This window comes from Callithrix jacchus, chromosome 14 (genome assembly GCF_049354715.1).
Source record: "Callithrix jacchus isolate 240 chromosome 14, calJac240_pri, whole genome shotgun sequence".
Taxonomy (NCBI): domain Eukaryota; kingdom Metazoa; phylum Chordata; class Mammalia; order Primates; family Cebidae; genus Callithrix; species Callithrix jacchus.
The window spans coordinates 103,886,005-103,905,995 of NC_133515.1; the positions used below are offsets into that span (position 1 = coordinate 103,886,005).

The following is a 19,991-nucleotide window of genomic DNA, read 5'->3' on the forward strand; positions in this document are numbered from 1 at the left end:
TTTTTTTTTTTTTCCGAGACAGGGTCTCATTCTGTTGTCCAGGCTGGAGGGCAGTGGCGAGATCACAGCTCACTGCAACCTTGACTTCCTGGGCTCAGGTGATTCCACCACATCAACCTCCCAAGCAGCTGGGACGACAGGCATGCATCACCACACCTGGCTAATTTTTTGTATTTTTAGTAGAAATGTGGTTTTAGCACATTGTACAGGCTGGTCTCGAACTCCTGAGATCGATCAATCCACCCACCTTGGCCTCCCAAAGTGCTGGCATTACAGGCGTGAGTCACCATGCCCAGCAGACATGGATGTTCTTGAAGAATCAAGGCTAACTCTTCGGCAGAACGCTTCTCAATTTGGGTTTGCCCGGAGCTGCTTCCTGATTATACTCTGGTTACTTTCTTTTTTTTGGCAGGAGTGCTTCCTAGGCGAGTGGTCCTCAGTGAACCACACCAGGGGGAGCCTGGAGTCAGCTGCTCTGTTATTGATGAGGTTTGGTTTGATAGTTTGGTTAAGGCAGTATCTTCTAGATTTCAGCATTTACTATTCCTTAAGAATCTTTGACTCAATCATTTTAGTGTCTTTTATTGATTCTTGCCTAAATCAAGAATGAATTTTGTGTACTCTGCAATGACATGTCACCATGCCAAACCCCTCGTCACAACAGTACCGTGATGGCTGTGGGTCATTCAATGGTGATTTTTCTGTTATCATTTATTCTGCATTCTTGAACAGAAAGGAGTTTCGTTAGTACTTAAAATTTCATCAAAAACTATTAGTATGAACTAATGGATTCTTTGTTGTTATTATTATTGAGACTGAGTCTCACTCTATCAGCAGGCTGGAGTGCAGTGGTGTGATCCCAATGCACTGCAATTTCCGTTTTCCAGTTTCAAGCAATTCTCCTGCCTCAGCCTCCCAAGTAGCTGGGACTACAGGCACACACCACCATGCCCGGCTAATTTTTTTGTAGTTTTAATAGAGACGGGGTTTCAACATGTTAGCCAGGGTGGTCTCGATCTCTTGACCTGGTGATCCGCCCACCTTGGCCTCCCAAAGTGCTGGGATTACAGGTGTGAGCCACCGTGCCCCGCCTGTTATTATTATTATTAGGTGGGGCTTGTGGGCACTGGCTGGGGGGATCATGGTGTGGTCGAGGGGCTATTACCGTTCTTCATTTTGACACTCATGTGGTCCCAAATTTAGGTTGGTCCTTTATTCCTTTTCCATAGCCTCATTTTTTGAATTTTCCTTAGTTTCTGGCACGAAGTTGCTCCAGGCGCACCTCATACTTCTGTGGATGGAGGTCATTTTTTGTCACCTGGAAGCAGAGACGCTGGTCTGCTACAGACAGGAGAGAGAAGCAGAGGTGCTCAGAGGAGCAGTGATTAAAAGTGAAGCAAGTGTCCCTCCAGGCTCGCTACGGCTCTCAGCTCCTGCTTCCAGCCCTTTCACGAAGCCCTGCTGCCTCCTGGTGCTTGGTCTCCAAGTGCCCACTCTTTATAGGTAATGCCTCCTTTTCTTTTTGCTGGTGCTGACTCTGCAGGCTTGGTGCCCTCTTCTTCACCACCTCCTGGCCCATCTACCCTCCTGTGTTCTGGTCCAAACAAGGTGAGAGGCTGGCATTGGGATTTCATTGCAGATGCCTCTTTCCTTGTTTCCTGGGCTCCCAGTGGGTGAGACAGGGAAGGTTAGAAGCAGGCATCTTCTTGAAAGGAAGGCAGATGTGGCAAGGAGCAGAGGGTAGTTGGGGCTGGTTGTGAGGAGGGGTTTGGCATGAGACAGGTCATTGCAGAGTACAGAAAGCAGTTCTGCTTGCGGAACGTGCACGGTTCGGTTGGGCCCTTGCGCCCTAGTGATGTGCCGTGAGAAAAATATGTCCAAAGAGGCTTTTGGTCCAAGAGAACAGGAGACATGCACAGAAGACTTCACCAGCCTGAAGTATGGAGCCAAGTCTAGCCAAGCCCAGACCTGTGAGTGAGGAAGGGGCTGTTTTGTTGCACAGCATTGTCACAGCTGACTAATGCACCCTGCAAAGAACCCAAGCCCCTTGTTCTCCAGTACTCCCAGAATGCTCAAAGAACAGAATCCTGGAGCTGGAGATGCCCTTAAATCTGTCTCCTTCTCTCCTCCCTCTGTTTTATAACTGTGGAGACTGAGGCCTGGAGCAGGGAAGGCAGCATGGAGAAGTCACACCTGAGATGGATCCTGGTCTTCACTAGTTATGTGACCCTGACCAGATTGTGTGAAGGCTTTGGCTTAGTTTCTAAACTTCTCAAATGATGACAATTATAATATGTGCAAAAGTCACAATGTGAGTAATGTGCCAAGCCCAGAGTCTGTTCCGACAGGCTGCATTGTCTGTAAGTGGCTGTGCTTCCAGGAGAGGCAGAACCAGCGCAGGTCCCTGGCTCTCCTCACTGCCCTCCAGGGCACTCAGTGATTCCCTCCCCTCTGCACAGGCCTGACCACCTGCAGCCATACTTAACCTTGACTTTTCTTGTACCTCCCTCAGATGGAAATCTGTCTTTATTTTGAGTGTGAAAATAATATAAGGCAGGCTCATCACAAAAACGCAGATTGGGTCTTTAAGGAGCTTCCAGCATCTTTGTACCCGCCCAGCCCAAGGGCAAGCACTTGACCTTCAAGGGATGCTGCCAGGATGTGACCAGGACCCCTGGCTGTCCTGACCACTGACCTTTGCCCAGATGGTAATCTCAGAGTGGAAAGGAGCCCAGCTTCCGTCTCAGACACTGAGAAAGAAGGCAGTGGCCTCCAGATCCAGATAGGAAGGGTGTGCCTTGTTGGCCTACCTGAGTCTCTTCCTGGCCAAGTCACATTGGGCCTGGTCGGCTCCATCACACACTCGCACAGGGCCAGGGTGTGGCATGGAAATAGCGTGTCCTGTGTAACTCCTGGTAACATCGATGACCTATTCCTGGTGGTAGTAGGGATCCCAGGGACTGGAAAAATCAATTTTCCCTTTCTCAAGGATCAAGACACTTTCTTAAGCAGAAAAATCCTGTGATTTGCTAAATTTTGGGGAATCAATTTATTGAGAATTAAAGGGGACCCTTATAGCATAGTGCTTAAGTATACAGTTTTCGGAGTCAGACTCAACTGCCGAGTCTGAACCTCAGCTTCACCACTTGCCAGCTGTGTGACCTTGTGCAAGTGATTTAACCTCTCTGTTCTTTAGTTGCATTATCTATAGGAGTATCTATCTCAAAGGGCTGCTGAGAGGATTAAATGAGTTAATACATGCAAATAACAGTGAGGTTTAGCTACTGCCGAATAAGACCCAAGCAAGCATCAAAGACACAGCAGTCATTTCAGCCCCTGCCCCATTTTCTTCTCATTTCAGGAGGCCATGGCTGGGGTCCCACAGAGGATACTGGGCTTCAAGCTTGAGGCCTGGGATTTATGTATGTTTGGGATTTTATTTCCCCTCTCTGGATCTCAGGTTTTGCTTGTGTTAAATGAATATGAAATCCCTGCCTGTTTATTCCCTTGGGTTGCTGAGAAGATGCATTTAAAATGCTTTACCCTAGAGACGTGGGCTATTGTTTTTGTTTTGGTCAGTTTTTGTTTATTTTGTTTGTATGTTTGTTTCCCTGAACATAAAAGGCATTTATTTACTCCTCTCCCAGCCCAATGTGGGTATAGGGAGGTTCTGCTCCACGAGCTCACTCAGGGCTCCAGGCTTAGGCCTGATGCACTCTTTCCATCTTGTGCCCCTCTCTTCCCCACATCCTCCAAGTCCTCTCCCCTCTTCAGCTGATGGGGAAAAGAGAACAAGCCAATACCTGGAGTGTCTCATGGACCAGGCCTGGAAGGGAGACCTAGGGTTTTTGCTCCCAGTCCACTGACCATGGCTCTGTCACACGCTCCACCCAAACCAAGGGAAAACACAGCCTAGCAGAGTGCCCAAAAGAAGAGGAGAATGCGGATGTTTGAAAGAATGAATCCATTTGTATTTTAACCAACAAAGAGGAACTAAGCCTTTTCTGCATTTTTTGCTTAAATATGAAGGTTGTGATGTAAGCACAAGTGTCCTGAAAAGATGGAGGAGTGAAGCCAGATGCCTATAGTCCCAGTTCTTTGGAAGGCCAAGGTGGGAGGATCATTTGAGCCCAAAAGTTCAAGACCAGACAGGGCAACATAGCGAGACCCCCATCTCTACATAAGATTTAAAAAACTAGCCAGGCATGGTGGCATATGCCTGTGTTCCTAGCTACCTGGGAAGCTGAAGTGGGAGGATTGTTTGAGCCTGGGAGTGTGAGGCTGCAGTGAGTTATAATCATGCCACTGTCCTCCAGCCTGGGTGACAGAGTAAGACACCGTCTGAAAAAGAGAGAGAGAGAGAGAAAGAAAAAAGAAAGAAAGAGAGGGAGGGAGGAAGGGAGGGAGATAAAAGATGAAGGAGTGAGGCAGGAGAGAGAGAACGATAGAGACTGGATTTGAAGACAGAGTAAGGAGCCGCTAAGTAATGCAGGCTGCCTTGAGAAACTGGAAAAAAATGTGGAAATAGATTCTTCCCCAGATCCTCCTAGAAGAGCACAGCTCTGCAACATGTCGATTTTGGCCCAGTGACACCATGTCGGAGTTGTAGACTTCAGAGCTGTAAGAGGATATGTTTGTGTTGTCTTAAGCTACATAGTGTGTGGTCATTGTCACAGCAGCTGCAAGGAGTGAAGACACCGTATCACAGGAAAGGAGATGGAGGAACAGCAGCAGCCAGCTCCAGGTTCCACAGCTCATCAGAGTCATGAGGTGGACTTGAACCGAGGCATTCAGTGCCCCTAACCGCAATGAAGGGTCCCTTTCGTGGGGCACCCAGGTGTTACCGAGCTGGAAGGGCTGGGGGTTGTATGGCCATGGACCAGTTACTGAGTCCTCTGAATTTCAGATGTAAAAAGTGTGTAAGAGGAGATCGATCCAAGATGGCCGACCACTAACAGCTCAGGATTGTAGCTCCCAGTGAAAGCCCAGAGAACGAGACGACGCCACACTTTTAGACAAATTTTCGTCACTCACCGATCAGCCGATTCCCAGTGGAGGAGCCCCACGGGTCGCCAGCGCGACTCTTGTGGCCGCCGCAGCGGTTTTGCTGGCGTCGCAGCACAGCAGCTCTTCATGCAGAGTCAACGGGACTGCTTCCCCTACTGACCGGAGTTTGGAGCTCCGGGAAGTCAGAGCCGCTTGTTGCAGACTCAAGAGGGAAGCCAGACCAGAGATTCCCGGGCAGAAGAGCACAATCAGTCTTATCGCTGCTATTTAGGCCGCCACAGTGGGTTGCTCGGATCCCAGCACTGGGAATCAATAAGTCAGACGTCGACTCAGAAACCTAATTAGAAAGGCGGTTCATCTACAATGAAGGGAAAAAAACAGCCTAAGAAGGCCGAGTATACTCAAAATCAGAACCCATCAGCAACAGAACAAGCCCTGATGGAAAAGGACTCATCAGCAACCGAACAAGCCCTGATGGAAAAGGACTCATCAGTAACGGAACAAGCCCTGATGGAAAAGGACTGTGTTCCATTATCTGAAGTAGGCTTTAAAAGGTGGATGATAAGAAACTTCTGGGAGTTAAAGGAACTCGTTCTAACCCAATGTAAAGAAACTAAGAACTTGGAAAAAAGGTTCGATGAAATGTTGAAAAGAATAGACAATATAGAGAGGAATATAAATGAACTTATGGAGTTGAAAAATACAACACAAGAACTTAGTGAAAAATGTACAAGCTTAAACAGCCGAATGGATCAAGCAGAAGAAAGGGTATCAGAGGTCGAAGACCAACTTAATGAAACAAAACAACAAGACAAGAATAGAGAAAAAAGGATAAAAAGGAATGAGCAAAGTCTCCAAGCAATATGGGACTATGTGAAAAGACCTAATATACACTTGATTGGTGTACCTGAATGTGATGGAGAGAATGAATTCAAGCTGGAAAATACTCTCCAGGACATTATCCAAGAAAATTTTCCTAATTTAGCAAAGCAGGACACTATTCAACCCCAGGCAATACAGAGAACACCACAAAGATATTCCTCAAGAAGACCAACCCCAAGGCACATAATCGTTAGATTCACCAAGATCAAAACGAAGGAGAAAATATTAAGGGCAGCCAGAGAGAAAGATCAAGTTACCCATAAAGGTAAGCCTATTAGGCTTAAAGCAGATCTCTCAACGGAAACCCTACAAGCTAGAAGAGAGTGGGGGCCAATATTCAATATACTTAATCAACAGAACTTTCAGCCCAGAATTTCATATCCTGCCAATTTAAGCTTTACATTTGAAGGAAAAATAAAATCTTTTAGGAACAAGCAAGTACTCAGAGATTTTATTACCACCAGGCCTGCTTTACAAGAACTTCTAAAAGAAGCACTATACACAGAAAGGAACAACCAGTATGACCCTTTCTAAAAATACACCAAAAAGTAAAGAGCATTAACATAAAGAAGAATTTTTATCAACAAAAGGACAAAATAGCCAGTTAATATCAAACGGCAGCAACCCTAAATTTAAATCGACCAAATCTCCCAATCAAAAGATACAGACAAAATCTAACGGTATATCCAAAGATATACATAGACTCAAAATAAAGGGTTGGGAAAAAAAAAAAAAAACGTACCAACCAAATGGAGAGCAAAATAAATAAATAAAAAGCAGGAGTTGCAATTTTCACATTTGACAAAATAGATTTAAAAGCTACAAGGATACAAGGATAAAAGGATTAATGTAATAATAAGAGATCTTAACACCCAGATACATAAGACCCATAATGAGATTTAGATTCAACGAGACAGAAAATTGATAACGATATCCGGGACTGGAACTAAAATCCAGAACAAATAAACTCAATAGAGCTCTCCATTTTAAACACACAAAATATACATTATCCACAAAATCTAACGATATATCTAAAGATATACAAAGACTCAAAACAAGGGGATGGAAAAAAACTCACCAACCAAATGAAGAGCAAAAATAAGTAAATAAAAAGCAGGAGTTGCAATTCTCACACTTAATAAAATCGATTTCAAAGCTACAAGGATGCAAGGGTAAAAGGATTAATGCAACAATAAGAGATCTTAACACCCAGATACATAAGACACATAATGAGATTTAGATTCAACGAGACAACAAATTGATAATGATATCCAGGACTTGAACTCAGAGCCAGAACAAATAAACACAACAGAGGTCTCCATTTTAAACACATAAAATATGCATTAACCACTTTAAACACTCAAAATATTGATCGGCCATTATTGAAACCCATTTTAGGAATGAAGTAATATTCCTTTTTCCCTCTTTTTCTTTTTTTCCCCTTCTTCTTCTAAAAAAAAAAAAAGAAAAGAAAAAGAAAAATAGGTCATTCTCAAGCAAGTTTTAAGAAATAGAAGGAATTCAAATTATTTGAAATGGACGTATGGCAATTGAGGGTATTGTCTAATAGCCCCCATAAAAAAAAAAAAAAAAAAAAAAAGAAAAGTGTGTAAGAGTGGCCCCATGGAGCCCTCTGGAAGGGTGTCCTGCAGCTTAGAGACAGTGCAGCCCCAAGCTGCCTTGTGTGGGGAGCCGACTGGTGCTGTCATGGGCCAGGTCTCTGGTCCCCACCCACACTCACCTGAGGAAGGCCAGCCAGCCCTCCTTGCTCCTAGATGGGCTGCATCTCGTCCTCCAGCTTCTTCTTCCGGACCCCTTCTGTGAAGAAGAAGTCCATGTGGATGAGGGTCTGTCCCAGGGGTGTGTCCAGCCTGCTGCCCACAAATTGGTTCGTGGAACTGGGGACTGTATCCGAAAAGAGAGGCACATGGTCTGGCAACTTCTCAGGCTCCTTCTTATTACCCTGAGAAGAGGGGACAGCTCAGGTCACACAGAGTGTGGAAAAGGAGGTTTCTATTCATTGCTTTTTTTTTTGTAGATTTGTACTTAGAGTATAACATTCACATGGAAAAGTGCGCAGGTCATCACTGTCCAGTTTGACAAATGTTCACAAAGATGCCCATGTGCCCAACCAGATCAAGGGATATGATCACCCCTCCCCCACCTCCTTTCAGCCCCTCAACCACTGTCTCTGCTTTCAAGGCAACCTGATCCTGACCTGTAATGCCACGCATTAGTTTTGCCTGGCTTTGAACTAGGCATTAGTGGAATCATGGCTCCTCTGTCTGGCTTCTTTCTCTCAAGATTATGTCTGTGAGATTCATTCACATTTTGTGTGTGATTGCTGTCCATTTATTCTCAGTGCTGTACGTTACTCCATGGTGGGAACTGTGTAAATATCCCGCAAGTTATTCACCTGTATCACCGCTGATCACTCTTGGGTTGACTCTAGTTTGGGGTTCTCATGGGTAGTGCTGTTCTGGGCATATGTGAACATGCCTTTGGGTGAACTCCGTAATGGATGCATGCATGAATTAGTAAATATAATCTGATGGCCACATGCTGTGGCTCATGCCTTTAATCCCAGCACTTTGAAAAACCTAGGTGGAAAGATTCAGACCAGCCTGGGCAACATGGTGAGACCTCATCTCTACAAAAAATACAAAATTAGTTGGGTGTGGTTGTGCATGCATGTAGCCCCAGCTACTCAGGAGGCTGAGATGGGAGGATCACTTGAGCCCAGGAGGTTGAGGCTGCAGTGAGCTGTGATCATGCTACTGCACTCCAGCCCGGGCAACAGAGTGAGACCATGTATCATCTATCTATCTATCAATCTATCTAATTATCTATCTATCTATCTATCTGTCTATCTATCTAATTATCTACCTTTCTATCTAATAAGTGGAAAAACATCCTCAGCTCTTCCTGCCCCTGTTTAGGGGTACGTTTCTGCTACCCTGTGTCTAATAGAAGTGACATGACCTGTCAAGTAAGGAGATCCTGGCTATTACCTGGCAAAGTGCATGCCGAGATGGCTCCATCCATTGGCCATGATGTAGGTTTCAGTAGTCAGGTTGCTATCACATAGCCCTTAGCAGGGAGAGACTTACAGGCTGGAAGCCCAGACAAGATGCACAGGGCAGGATATCAGGTCCCATGAGCTGAATTTTCCCTCCAGAATAGACAGCAACAAGCCCAGCAGGTCCACAGTGCAGGCATTAAACCTTTCCTCAACCTGGCAAGGTCCATGTCAGCATGGCCACCGCAGCAAGTGATTTTCCACATTGTTCATCTCCAGGTTGGTTCTTTGGCCATGCATTGGCGGGATCTCGGCTCACTGCAACCTCTGCCTCCCAGGTTCAAGTGATTCTCCTACCTCAGCCTCCTGAATAGCTAGGATTATAGGCATGCACCACCATGCCTGGCTAATTTTTGTATTTTTAGTAGAGACATGGTTTCTTCATGTTGGTCAGGCTGGTTGCTAACTCCAGACCTCAGGTGATCTGCTCACCTCGGATGCCCAAAGTGCTGGGATTATAGGCACAAGCCACCACACCTGGCTCACCATCTTTTTTATAGTGAGACCTATCTTTCCATTCACTCATTCATCCAGCATGAACTGAATGTTCACTGTTATGGTCCCTGGGGGATGGGGCAAATGCTAGCGCTGTGGTAGGGTGCAGTGATGAATTCACATTCATCTTTTCTCTTTTTAAAAAATTATGTCATTTTTGTAGAGATGAGGTCTCCCTATGTCGCCCAGGCTAGTCTTGAACTCATGGGCTCAAGTGATCCTCCCACCTCTGCCTCCCCAAGTGCTGGGATTACATGTGTGGGCCACAACTCCTGGCTTCATCCTTTCTTTTAAGGAGTTCACAGCTGGTGAAGTTGGGCATTGCAGTATTACATTACATGCAGTGCCGAAATAACAGGTGAGATATGCTGGTGAATCAAAGGAAGGAGTGATCTGGTCAAGCCTACCCAGAAGAGGGGGCACTAGAGCTGGGTCTTGAAGAGTGAATAGGAGCCCGTCAGGCTGACCAGGTGGGAAGGACATTTCAGCAGGGGACGTGCATGCCCAAAGGCATGGATGAAAGAGTGTGTCGTGGGGGCTGGGTGCAGTGGCTCATGCCTATAATCCCAGCACTTTGGGAGGCCAAGGCAGTTGGATCATTTGAAGTCAGGAATTCGAGACCAGCCTGGCTAACGTGGTAAAACCCTGTCTCTACTAAAAATACAAAACTTAGACAGGGATGAGGGAGTGCACCTATAATCTCAGCTGCTTTGGAGGCTGAGGCAGGAAATGTCTAGAATCCAGGAGGTGGAGGTTGCAGTGAGCTGAAATTGTACCACTGCACTTCAGCCTGGATGACAGAGCAAGACTCCATCTCAAAAAAAAAAAAAAAAAAAAAAGGCCAGGCATGGTGGCTCATGCCTGTAATCCCAGCACTCTGGGAGGCCGAGGCAGGTAGATCACGAGGTCAGGAGATCGAGACCATCCTAGCTAACATGGCAAAAACCCGTCTCTACTAAAACTATAAAAAATAGCTGGATGTGGTAGCGTGCGCCTGTCGTCCCAGCCAATTGGGAGGCTGAGGCAGGAGAGTCACTTGAACCTGGGAGGCAGAGGTTGCAGTGAGCCAAGATCATGCCACTGCACTCCAGCCTGGGTGATAGAGCGAGACTTCATCTAAAAACAACAAGAACAACAACAACAAAACTGTGTTGTGGGGTCAGTGTGGTGTGGGTAATGAGGCTGGAGAGACAGATGGCGTTAGATCACAGGAGGCTTTGTGAGCTACCCTGAAAATTTCAGACATACTGAAGGATGTTAATCGGGGGAGCTACATGGCCAGTTCTACAGTTCAGGGAAATTTCTCTGGTGGCACAATGGACAACGAATTGGAGGTGCTGATACTAGAATCAGGGAATTAGTTTACAAAGTATTTTTATCCAATTTCATTGTCCTCTTTGGGCACACCACAGAGTTCTGACTACACATTGCTGCCATCCTCAGTCAGGGGAGATATTTCAGATGCCTGTCATTTCCAATTAGTTCATCTTAATAAAATTAAGAAACACATTTTCAAATGCTTCATATACATGTTTTCTTTCCCACTGACCCTGCATTCCTTGAAACAAGAGTGTATTTTACTCATCTCTGTACATCCAACATCTAATGCAGAGTAGATCTTTAGTAAATGTTAGTTGAATGAAGGCAAGAATGAAAAAATATTCAATTGCAAGTATGTTTGGCAGAAACATATTTTACCTTACCATTGGGTCATAGTCTTTCAGGAAACTCCAGTTCTGAACCCTGGAAAGGAAAAACATGTTGGCTGTGCGAGTGCCTTCTGGGCATTTTCAGAAATGACTTTCACTGCCTCAGGTCAATGCAACAATGTATCACATGGGAGAACTAAAGAATTTTTTCTTGAGAGGGAGTCTTGCTCTGTTGCCCAGGCTGGAGTGCAGTGGCACAATCTCAGCTCACTGCAAGCTCCACCTCCCCAATTCTCCTGTCTCGGCCTCCCAAGTAGCTGGGACTACAGGTACACGCCACCACGCCCAGCGAATTTTTGTACTTTTAGTAGAGATGGGGTTTCACCCTATTGGTCATGCTGGTCTCAAACTCCTGACCTCAGGTGATCCACCTACCTTGGCCTCCGAAAGTGCTGGGATTACAGGTATGAGCCACTGCACCCACCCAGAACTAAAGAATTTTTAAGTGAAACAAATGCCAAGTGTCAAACAGGTATTTATGGTGTATCCTACCAAAGGAACAAACATTTCAATTTCCAATGACTTTTCCCACAATGACAGTTATGGTGTTGCTATGGTGGGCTGCCGAAGGAGAGCAAAGGCTGGGACCTCTCCCTGCACCTGTGCATTTTCAGAAGGCTTCAGTAAGCAAGCATTCTCTGAAGAAAAAACAGTTTTCATGCTGCCAAACCTTTGTAACCTTCCAATGTGAGTGACAGAGGAAGGTTAGGGAGCGGTTGGAAAAGGGAGGGAGGATGACCGTAAGAATGGTATGACCTTGCACTGGTCATTTAATTTTATGTGAATCTATTTTTAAAAAGTCAAACAATTCTACAAAACACAATAAAAACAGTCTTCTCTGCCCCCATCCTCACATTCCCTGAGCCCCACATTCTAGAGTCAAACCACTTCCAGTCTTTTAGCTGTTTCATCAGGACTTTTGCTTCCATATTTTGAAATAATATGATTCTGCTGCTGTATTACACCATTCTTGCTTTGCTATAAAGAATACCTGGAGCCAAGTGCGGTGGCTCATGCCTGTAATCCCAGCACTTTGGGAGGCCGAGGCGGTTGGATCACGAAGTCAAGAGATTGAGACCATCCTGGTCAACATGGTGAAACCCTGTCTCTACTAAAAATACAAAAAATTAGCTGGGCATGGTGGCGCATGCCTGTAATCCCAGCTACTCAGGAGGCTGAGGCAGGAGAATTGCCTGAACCCAGGAGGCGGAGGTTGCGGTGAGCCGAGATCACGCCATTGTACTCCAGCCTGGGTAACAAGAGCGAAACTCCATCTCAAAAAAAAAAAAAAAAGAATACCTGAGACTGGGTAATTTATAAAGGAGGTTTAATTGGCTCACGGTTCCACAGGCTGTATAGGAAGCATGATGCTGGCATCTGCTTAGCTTCTGGGGAGGTCTCAGAAAGCTTAAAATCATAGCAGAAGGCAAAGTGGCAGCAGGCAGGTCACATGGCCAGAGCAGGAGCAAGAGAGAGAGAAGGGAGGTGCCACAGGCTGTAAAAGAACCAGATCTGCTGAGAACTCACTACTGTGAGGATGTACCATGAGGATGGTATAAACCATTAAAGAGGAACCGTCCCCAGGATCCAATCCCCTTACATCAGACCCACCTCCAACACTGGGGATTACAATTCAACTTGAGATATCAACTGCTGTTTCTTAATATTAAAAAAATTTTTTTGAGACCAAGTCTCACTCTGTTGCCCAGGATGGAGTGCAATGGCACAATCTCAGCTCACTGCAACCTTGCCTCCTGAGTAGCTGGGACTACAGGCGCGCACCACCACACCTAGCTAATTTTTGTATTTTTAGTAGAGACCAGGTTTCACCATGTTGGCCAGGATGGTCTCAATCTCTTGACCTCATCATCCACCCACGTCGCCTCCCAAAGTGCTGGAATTACAAGCGTATTTTTTAAAATTTAAACTTATCTACCAACTTTCTATTATGAGAGATGAAGAGTTAGCATTCTTCTCCCTGGCCTTCCCCTAATTCTTTCAATATAATTATAGATCTTAGTTAAGTTGATAGACATTATAACATTGTTTAGATTTTTATGATTATGTAAATGTTATTCACTGATGAGCTAAGGAGTGCAATACATCTGAATTCTTTTCTTGTACAACCTTGTATTCTCTCTAGAGCTAAGAATTACATTTCCTCCAGCCAGGAGCAGTGACTCATGCCTGTAATCCCAGCACTTTGGGAGGCCAAGGCGGGCAGATCACAAGGTCAAGAGATCGAGACCATCCTAGCCAGCATGGTGAGATCCTGTCTCTACTAAAAATACAAAAATTAGCTGGGCATGGTGGCGTGCACCTGTAGTCCTAGCTACTTGGGAGGCTGAGGCAGGAGAATTGCTTAAACCCAGGAGGCAGAGGTTGCAGTGAGCCGAGATTGCGCCATTGCACTCCCACCTGGCAAGAGAGCAAGACTCTGTCTAAAAAAAAAAGTTGGACCTTCTTGTTTAGTTTCTTTAGGTTTTTAATTCTTCCTTTGTGTTTTCTGTCTTGATTTTCTGAATAATTTTTCCTGTCTTGAGTTTATGAAATCTCACTTCAGTTGTGTCTTATATTTCAACTTTATATATTTTTATTCCTATAAGGTTTTTTCGCTTTTCATTTTGAGACGGAGTCTTGCTGTGTTGCCCAGGCTGGAGTGCAGTGTAATCTCGCTGATTACAACCTCTGCCTCCTGGTTTCAAGCAATTATCCCTGCCCCAGCCTCTGGAGTAGCTGGGATTACAGGTGTCTGCCACCACACTTGGCTAATTTTTGTATTTTTAATAGAGGCAGGGTTTCACCATCTTGGCCAGGCTGGTCTCGAACTCCTGACCTGAGGTGATCTGCCCACCTCTGCCTCCCAAAGTGCTGGGATTATAGGTGTGAGTCATTGTGCCCGGCCTCTTGTTTCATTTTTGTAAGGAGGTTACTAGAAAATTTAAGCTGTGTGTGTGGCTCACATGGTATTTCTGTGGGGTAGCACTGCCTTACACATCCCTCTTAGGGCTTTCCAGGCCTTGCAAAACTCTTTGCTCTTGGTCTTTATGCCTCCTTGTGCCCCTGGCTTTCTCCTGGCAGCTTCTCTGCCCTTCTAGTACGTGTTGCAAGTTCTGTCCTGTGTCCTCGCCTCTTCTGATCCATCACGCTCTAGGGAAAGTTTATTCACATCACTGGGGCCAATGCCCACCTGTTTCCTTCTAAAATTGAGATATAATTTACATTCACAAGGTTCACCTTTTAAAGCACACAACTCGATGACTTGATATACTCATGGAGTTGCATGGTCATTACCACTTTCTGATTCCGGGACATTTCATCACCCCAAAACACCTGTGTCCATTTGCAGTCAGTCCGCATTCTCCCCTTCCGAATGGGTTTTTAATGCGCAACTCGTGACTGTCATACTCAGCTACCTCCTGGGAAGCTCCATCTAGACATGGTTCAGGCATTTAAAACTCACCAGAGCTCAGCATCTTCATCATTTTTCTCTATTAATTATTCAAGCTGAGATCTGTCGTCCTTTACTCCTTCCTCACCTTTCCTCCCACACCTACTCAGTGTGTAAATATTTTCTGCCATTCTGTAGTTGCCTTTTCACTCTGTTAACTGTTGCCTTTGCTGTGCAGAAGCTTTTCACATGCAAAAGAATGAAATTGTTTCCTTTCTTACATGATACATACCAATACACTCAAAAACACAGGAGGAAGCTTCATGCCATTGATCTTGGCAGTTATTCCATGGAAATGCCACATGAAGCACAGGCAACAAAAGCAAAGATGGAGAGATGGAGTTACATCGAACTGAACAGCTTCTGAAGAGCAAGGGAAACAAGCAACACAGTGAAAAGCAACACACAGAATGGGAGACGGTATTTACAGACCCCGTTTCGGATAAGATGTTAATTTACAACATACGTAAGGAACTTCTAAAACTTAGCAGCACAAAACCAAATAACCCAATTGAAAAAAATGGGTTAAGGACTTGAACAGATGTTTCTCCAAAGAAGATAAATAAATGGCCAATAAATATATGAAAAGATGATCAACATCACTCATTGTCAGTGAAATGCAAATCAGAACCACAATGACATCGAACACAGTGGCTCACACCTGTAGTTCCAGCACTTTGGGAGGCTGAGGCATGTGGATCACCTGAGGTCACGAGTTCAAGACCAGCCTGGCCAAGATGGTGAAACCCTCTCTCTACTAAAAATACAAAAATGAGCCAGGCATGGTGGAGGGAACCTGTAATCCCAGCTACTCAGGAGGCTGAAGCAGGAGAATCACTGGAACCCGGGAAGCAGAGGTTGCAGTGAGCCAATATTATGTCAATGCACTCCTTCCTGGGTGACAGAATGAGATTTCGTCTCAAAACAAAACAAAAACCACAATAAGAGACCACCTCACTCCTATTAGGCTGGCTGTTATCAAAAAGGAAAGACAATCAATGAGCATTGGCCAGTATGTGGAGAAACCGGACTGCTGGGATGCTGCTGACGGGGATGCAGAGTGGTGCCGCTGCTGTGAAAAGACAGCAGAGGTTCCTCAACAGATTAAAAGTAGAGGTGCCACTTAACCCTGCAGCCCACTGGGATGGTTTGAATGTTGGTTCTCCCCAAATCTCATACTGAAATGTGATCCCTACTGTCGAAGGTAGGGCCTAGTGGGAGGTATCTGGGTCATGGGGGCAGATCCATCATGAATGGCTTGGTGTCCTCCTTGCGGAAATGAATGAGCTCTTGTTCTATTAGTTCACGGGACAGAACTGGTTGTTAAAAAGAGCCTGACCCCTCCCCTCTCTCTCAGTCCCTCTCTCACCATGAGACATGCCTGCTCCTCCTTCACCTTCTGTCATTAGTGTAAACTTCCTGAGGCTCTCACCAGAAGAGATGCTTGTACAGCCTGCAGAACTGTGAGCCAAATAAGCCTCTTTATAAATGACCCAATCTCAGGGGGTCCTTGACAGCAATGCAGAATGAACTAAAATATCCACTTTTGAAAATTCACCCAAAAGAACTAAAATCACTCCCATGTCCACTGCAGCACTATTTATAATAGTCAAATGTGGAAACAAACTAAAAGTCCATTGACAAATGAATAAGGAAACTGCACATACTAAAGAGGGAGGGAAGTCTGTGATATGCTACGACGTGGATGAACCTGGAGGACAGGATGCTGAGCAGGAGACAGACAGAGAAAGACAACGCTGCACAATTCCACTTACATGAGGAAAACAGACTCCTGGAAGCAAAGACCAGAATGGTGCCGGAGGGTTGGGGGAGGGAGAATGGGGAGTTGCTAATCAGTGGGTATGAAGTTCAGTTGTGCAAGATGAATGCATTCTAGAATCTTCCAGGCTGGTCATTTAAAAATGGAAATGATCCTGCCATGCTCTTGCTTAAAATCCCGTATGGTATCTCCTTTGGAAAAAACACGTCCAGACTTTTACAAGGGCTGGGGTGGCTCCCCCCATGCTCCCCCTCATCCTGTCGCCTCCCTCCGTCCCTGGGCCTCGGCTATACTCATTCTGTTTTGTTTTTGTTAGACACATCAAACTCTTGGCTACTTCTCCTATTTTAGGTCTCAGCTTAAACGTCTCCTTCTCAGAGAGGCCTTCAGCAGGCTCCCTCCTCTCACCCTGAACTGTTTCCTTCTTCTCCTTTTTGTTTTTTAGAGACGGTCTCACTCTGTCCACCCAGGCTGGAGTGCAATGACCATGATTTTGGCTCACTGCAACCTCTACTGGGTTCAAGTGATTCTCCTGCCTCAGCCTCCCGGGTAGCTGGGACTCCAGGCGCTGGCCAGGACGCTGGGCTAATTTTTGTATTTCGAGTAGAGATGGGGTTTCACCATATAGGCAAGGATGGTCTCAATCTCTTCACCTCGTGACTCGCCCTCCTAGGCCTCCCAAAGTGCTGGGATTACAGGCCGGAGCCACCGCACCGGGCCAACTGTTTCCTTCTTACCGCTGCCCACCCTAAATATAGATCTGTACTTGTTTGCTTCTCTGCTTGCTTTTGGCTGCCCTGTCCTGAGAATGAAGGCTCCGTGGAGCCACAGCCAGGTCAGTCTTGTCCCCTGTTGCAGTCTGGTCTCGTTTCAGAGCAGCGCATGGGCATTTTTGGCTGAATGAATGCATGAAGGAGCATCCTTCCCTGGAGTCAGGTCAGATGGCCAGCGCCTCTCACCCAAACTAGACCAGCAGACTCCAGTTCCAGGGATTCCGGGCCTCCCCGCAGTCGGAAAGAACCAGGTGGGGCTGCCCTAACCCAGCGGCACCCTGCCCTGGCCTCCATGTTTCCCACTTCCTAGGCTCAGGCTCGGGTCTGGCCGGGGGCTGGGCTGGTGCCCCACCTCCCCCCCAGGCATGCCACGCACTCTGTCCCTTAGCTCAGATCATTTCCCCACCCATCCCCCTTCTCCAAAAGCTTCCCCAACTTGCCGTCAGGCTGCGGGGTCAGAGTGGAGAAGGGAGAGCAGACTCACCAGCGCTGCTGGCCCCTCCGCTCGGCTTCCAGGAGCTCCCGCCACAGCTGGTCCTGCTGCACTCCACCGCAGGCAGCTCCCTGGGCCACCCGCTGCGCCTTCGGAGCCTGGGGGGCCTGGCAGCCACCAGCAACACACCTGCCGGCCATAGGGCCACCCTGGGCAGCCGGGGAGACTGAGGCTGGCGGCCTGGTGGGGGGCAATCGGTACGCAGCTGATGTGGTTCTCTGGAGCCCAGGGGTGGGGTGGCTTCCCATGGGTGCAAGTGTGTGTGTGTGGGGGGGGCAGAGAGGGAGAGACAGAGAGACAGGGAGAGGTGTGTGCTTGTGCCTGAGCTCAGCCAAACCTCCTCCTGGAACACCCCCTCCCTTCTAACCCCGGGACAGCCTGGGCAGGGTCCTCCTCACTGTCCCTTTAGGCCCCAAGCTCAGAGTGGCTGGCGGGGACAGGGCCCTCCAGGTTGGGGAGAGCATTTGAGCTCAGCTGCGTTTTGAACTCCAGTCTGTGTTGACTATTGACTGTTGTCCTGGGAACCGTCAGCTCCCAGGAAGGGGCGGGCCGTGTGTGTGTGTGTGTGTGTGTGTGTGTGTGTGTGTGTGTGATCTGAGCCCTGGGGCGGGGGTGCAGAGCGTTCCTGAGTAGGTGCCACGCCCAGTTCAGCAGCCGAAGTCCTCCGCACAGGACAGGGGATGGGGAAGGAGCCAAGCCAGGGCTCCTGGGGACCACCCTCCCTCATTACTGCATTTGGCCTCAGCAGCCGCTCAGACCGTGGGGCGATGACAGGCCTGGGCTGCCCCCTCGTGGAAGCTGCGAGGCTCGCACGAGACGGTGGCGCTGAGGGGGCTGTGGGAACGGTGGCTCAGGCATTGGTGTGAAGTTTCCTGCTTGTTCGGGAGCGATGGCGGAGGTCAGGAGCTTCTGTCCGGCAGGGAAAACGGTGCAATGCACTAGGAACATCCCCTCTGTCTGTAAAGTTGGAGCGTTCACACAGCACTCGGCTTTATCTGGCTGCGACCTCCCGGCCATGCCTTTCCAACCCCATTCTACAGACGAGGAAACTGAGGCCCTCCCTGGCAAGATTAAGTGACCGCCCGCGGTCACACAGTCACCGCCTGAAGGGAATAGTGAGAACCTGAGGACGGCGGTTCGTGGTCTGAGCCCCGTGCCTGGCTTCTGCTCTCACTGGGTGCAGCCAGGCTCTCTCCGAGGCAGCCTCTCCGGGTCCGGCTCAGCTGAGCTCCAGGGGCGCCCGCGGCTCTCATCACTTCTGCCTCCAGCACGCGCTGCTTCCGTTCATGCTGTTCCCGGTAGGTGCTGGCGGATTCACAGTTCCTTCCAGCTTCTCTGTGGGTCCATTCAGCTGGCGCGCTGCCTCCTGTGGGTGTATGGGAAGAGCTAAGCGCAGGGACAGCCCCGCTGAGCAGAGGCCTGCGCAGATGCCCTGGGGCCGCGCAGCAGGGCAGCCCTGAACACTGAGCCCGCACTGTGTGTGGCGGGTCCTGTGCGCCCTGCTGGATTCTGCTTCTATGAGGGAGGCAGCAAGGAGTTGGGACTTCACAGGTGAAAGGACTTGCCAGGTAGAAAAATTGGGGTGACAGCAAAAGCTTGGATGTGTTAAAACGCTCTGAATGAAGAGACCCCACCCCCCACCCCCCCGCCGCACACACATACAGGCTTTATGTGAGCAACTTGGCTGTTTATTCACCAGGGTGCGGGTGGGCTGAGTCTGAAAAGAGTCAGCGGAGGGCGGTGGGATAGGAGTTGGTTTTATAGGTTTGGGGTGAGCAGTGGAAAGTTACAGAAGTTACAGTTTAGGGGTTTTTTTTTGCAAGCTGGGAGGGGGTCCTAGGGTGTAGAGTCACGAGGTTGACCAAGGTCCCTTACAAAGTCCAATGGCTTTGTCAGTTGGGACGGGAATTAGGGACAATAGAGAATGTCAGAGTTAAGTAGGCGCAGGGGTTGATCATTTCTTCCTCTTTTCATGGTCTTCCAGTTACTTCAGATTTTCCAGGAACTCATCTGGAGTGTCTGTGCAGGTCACAGAGGTTAACATGGCATCCATGGCTCCATCGGGATGCAACAGACAGCCTGGTATTTTGGGAGATGTGGGGGGAGGAGACAAGAACCGGGGTGGCAGGGCACATGGGGGCAGACCCGCCGTGTTTTTGACTGCATCCTGTACCCAGTGGGGAGATACTGAGGTCTGTGAGCCCCAAGGGAACTGCAGGGAACAGAACCACCAGGAAAGGGGCAAGAAACAGGTGAGGTCACTATTGCCATGGTCTGGGTAAGCAATAGCAATGAAGTCCCTACTGGGCACGGGTGGAGGGC

At 47.6% G+C, this 19,991-nt stretch overlaps 1 protein-coding gene across 6 annotated transcripts; it reads right to left on the bottom strand.

Annotated features, from left to right (window-relative positions):
• Positions 1–18,176, bottom strand: CIMIP5 (ciliary microtubule inner protein 5). 6 transcript variants are annotated; one of them, XM_078349947.1, is made up of 4 exons: positions 17,661–18,176; positions 11,167–11,206; positions 7,631–7,852; positions 1–1,968 (listed from the first exon to the last, which is right to left on the bottom strand). In XM_078349947.1, the coding sequence occupies exons 1-3, from the start codon at positions 17,915–17,917 to the stop codon at positions 7,661–7,663; spliced, it is 489 nt and encodes a 162-aa protein (XP_078206073.1). In that variant the 5' UTR covers positions 17,918–18,176; the 3' UTR covers positions 1–1,968; positions 7,631–7,660. The 6 variants fall into 6 exon arrangements, with proteins under 6 accessions (XP_078206073.1, XP_078206075.1, XP_078206072.1 ...); XM_078349949.1 differs by having other exon boundaries at positions 1,211–1,341; XM_078349950.1 differs by lacking the exon at positions 1–1,968 and adding an exon at positions 4,535–4,618.
• Between the last annotated feature and the right edge of the window lie 1,815 nt (positions 18,177–19,991).

Coding starts and splice junctions, on each gene's coding strand:
- CIMIP5 (XM_078349945.1), bottom strand. CDS start 17,917: ATGGGAAGCCACCCCACCCCTGGGCTCCAGAGAACCACATCAGCTGCG. Junction 7,708..11,166: donor TGAAAGACTATGACCCAATG/GTAAGGTAAAAT, acceptor TCTTCTTCACAG/AAGGGGTCCGGAAGAAGAAG. Junction 7,340..7,630: donor GGCTGGCTGGCCTTCCTCAG/GTGAGTGTGGGT, acceptor TTTTTTTTTTAG/AAGAAGAAGGGGAAAAAAAG.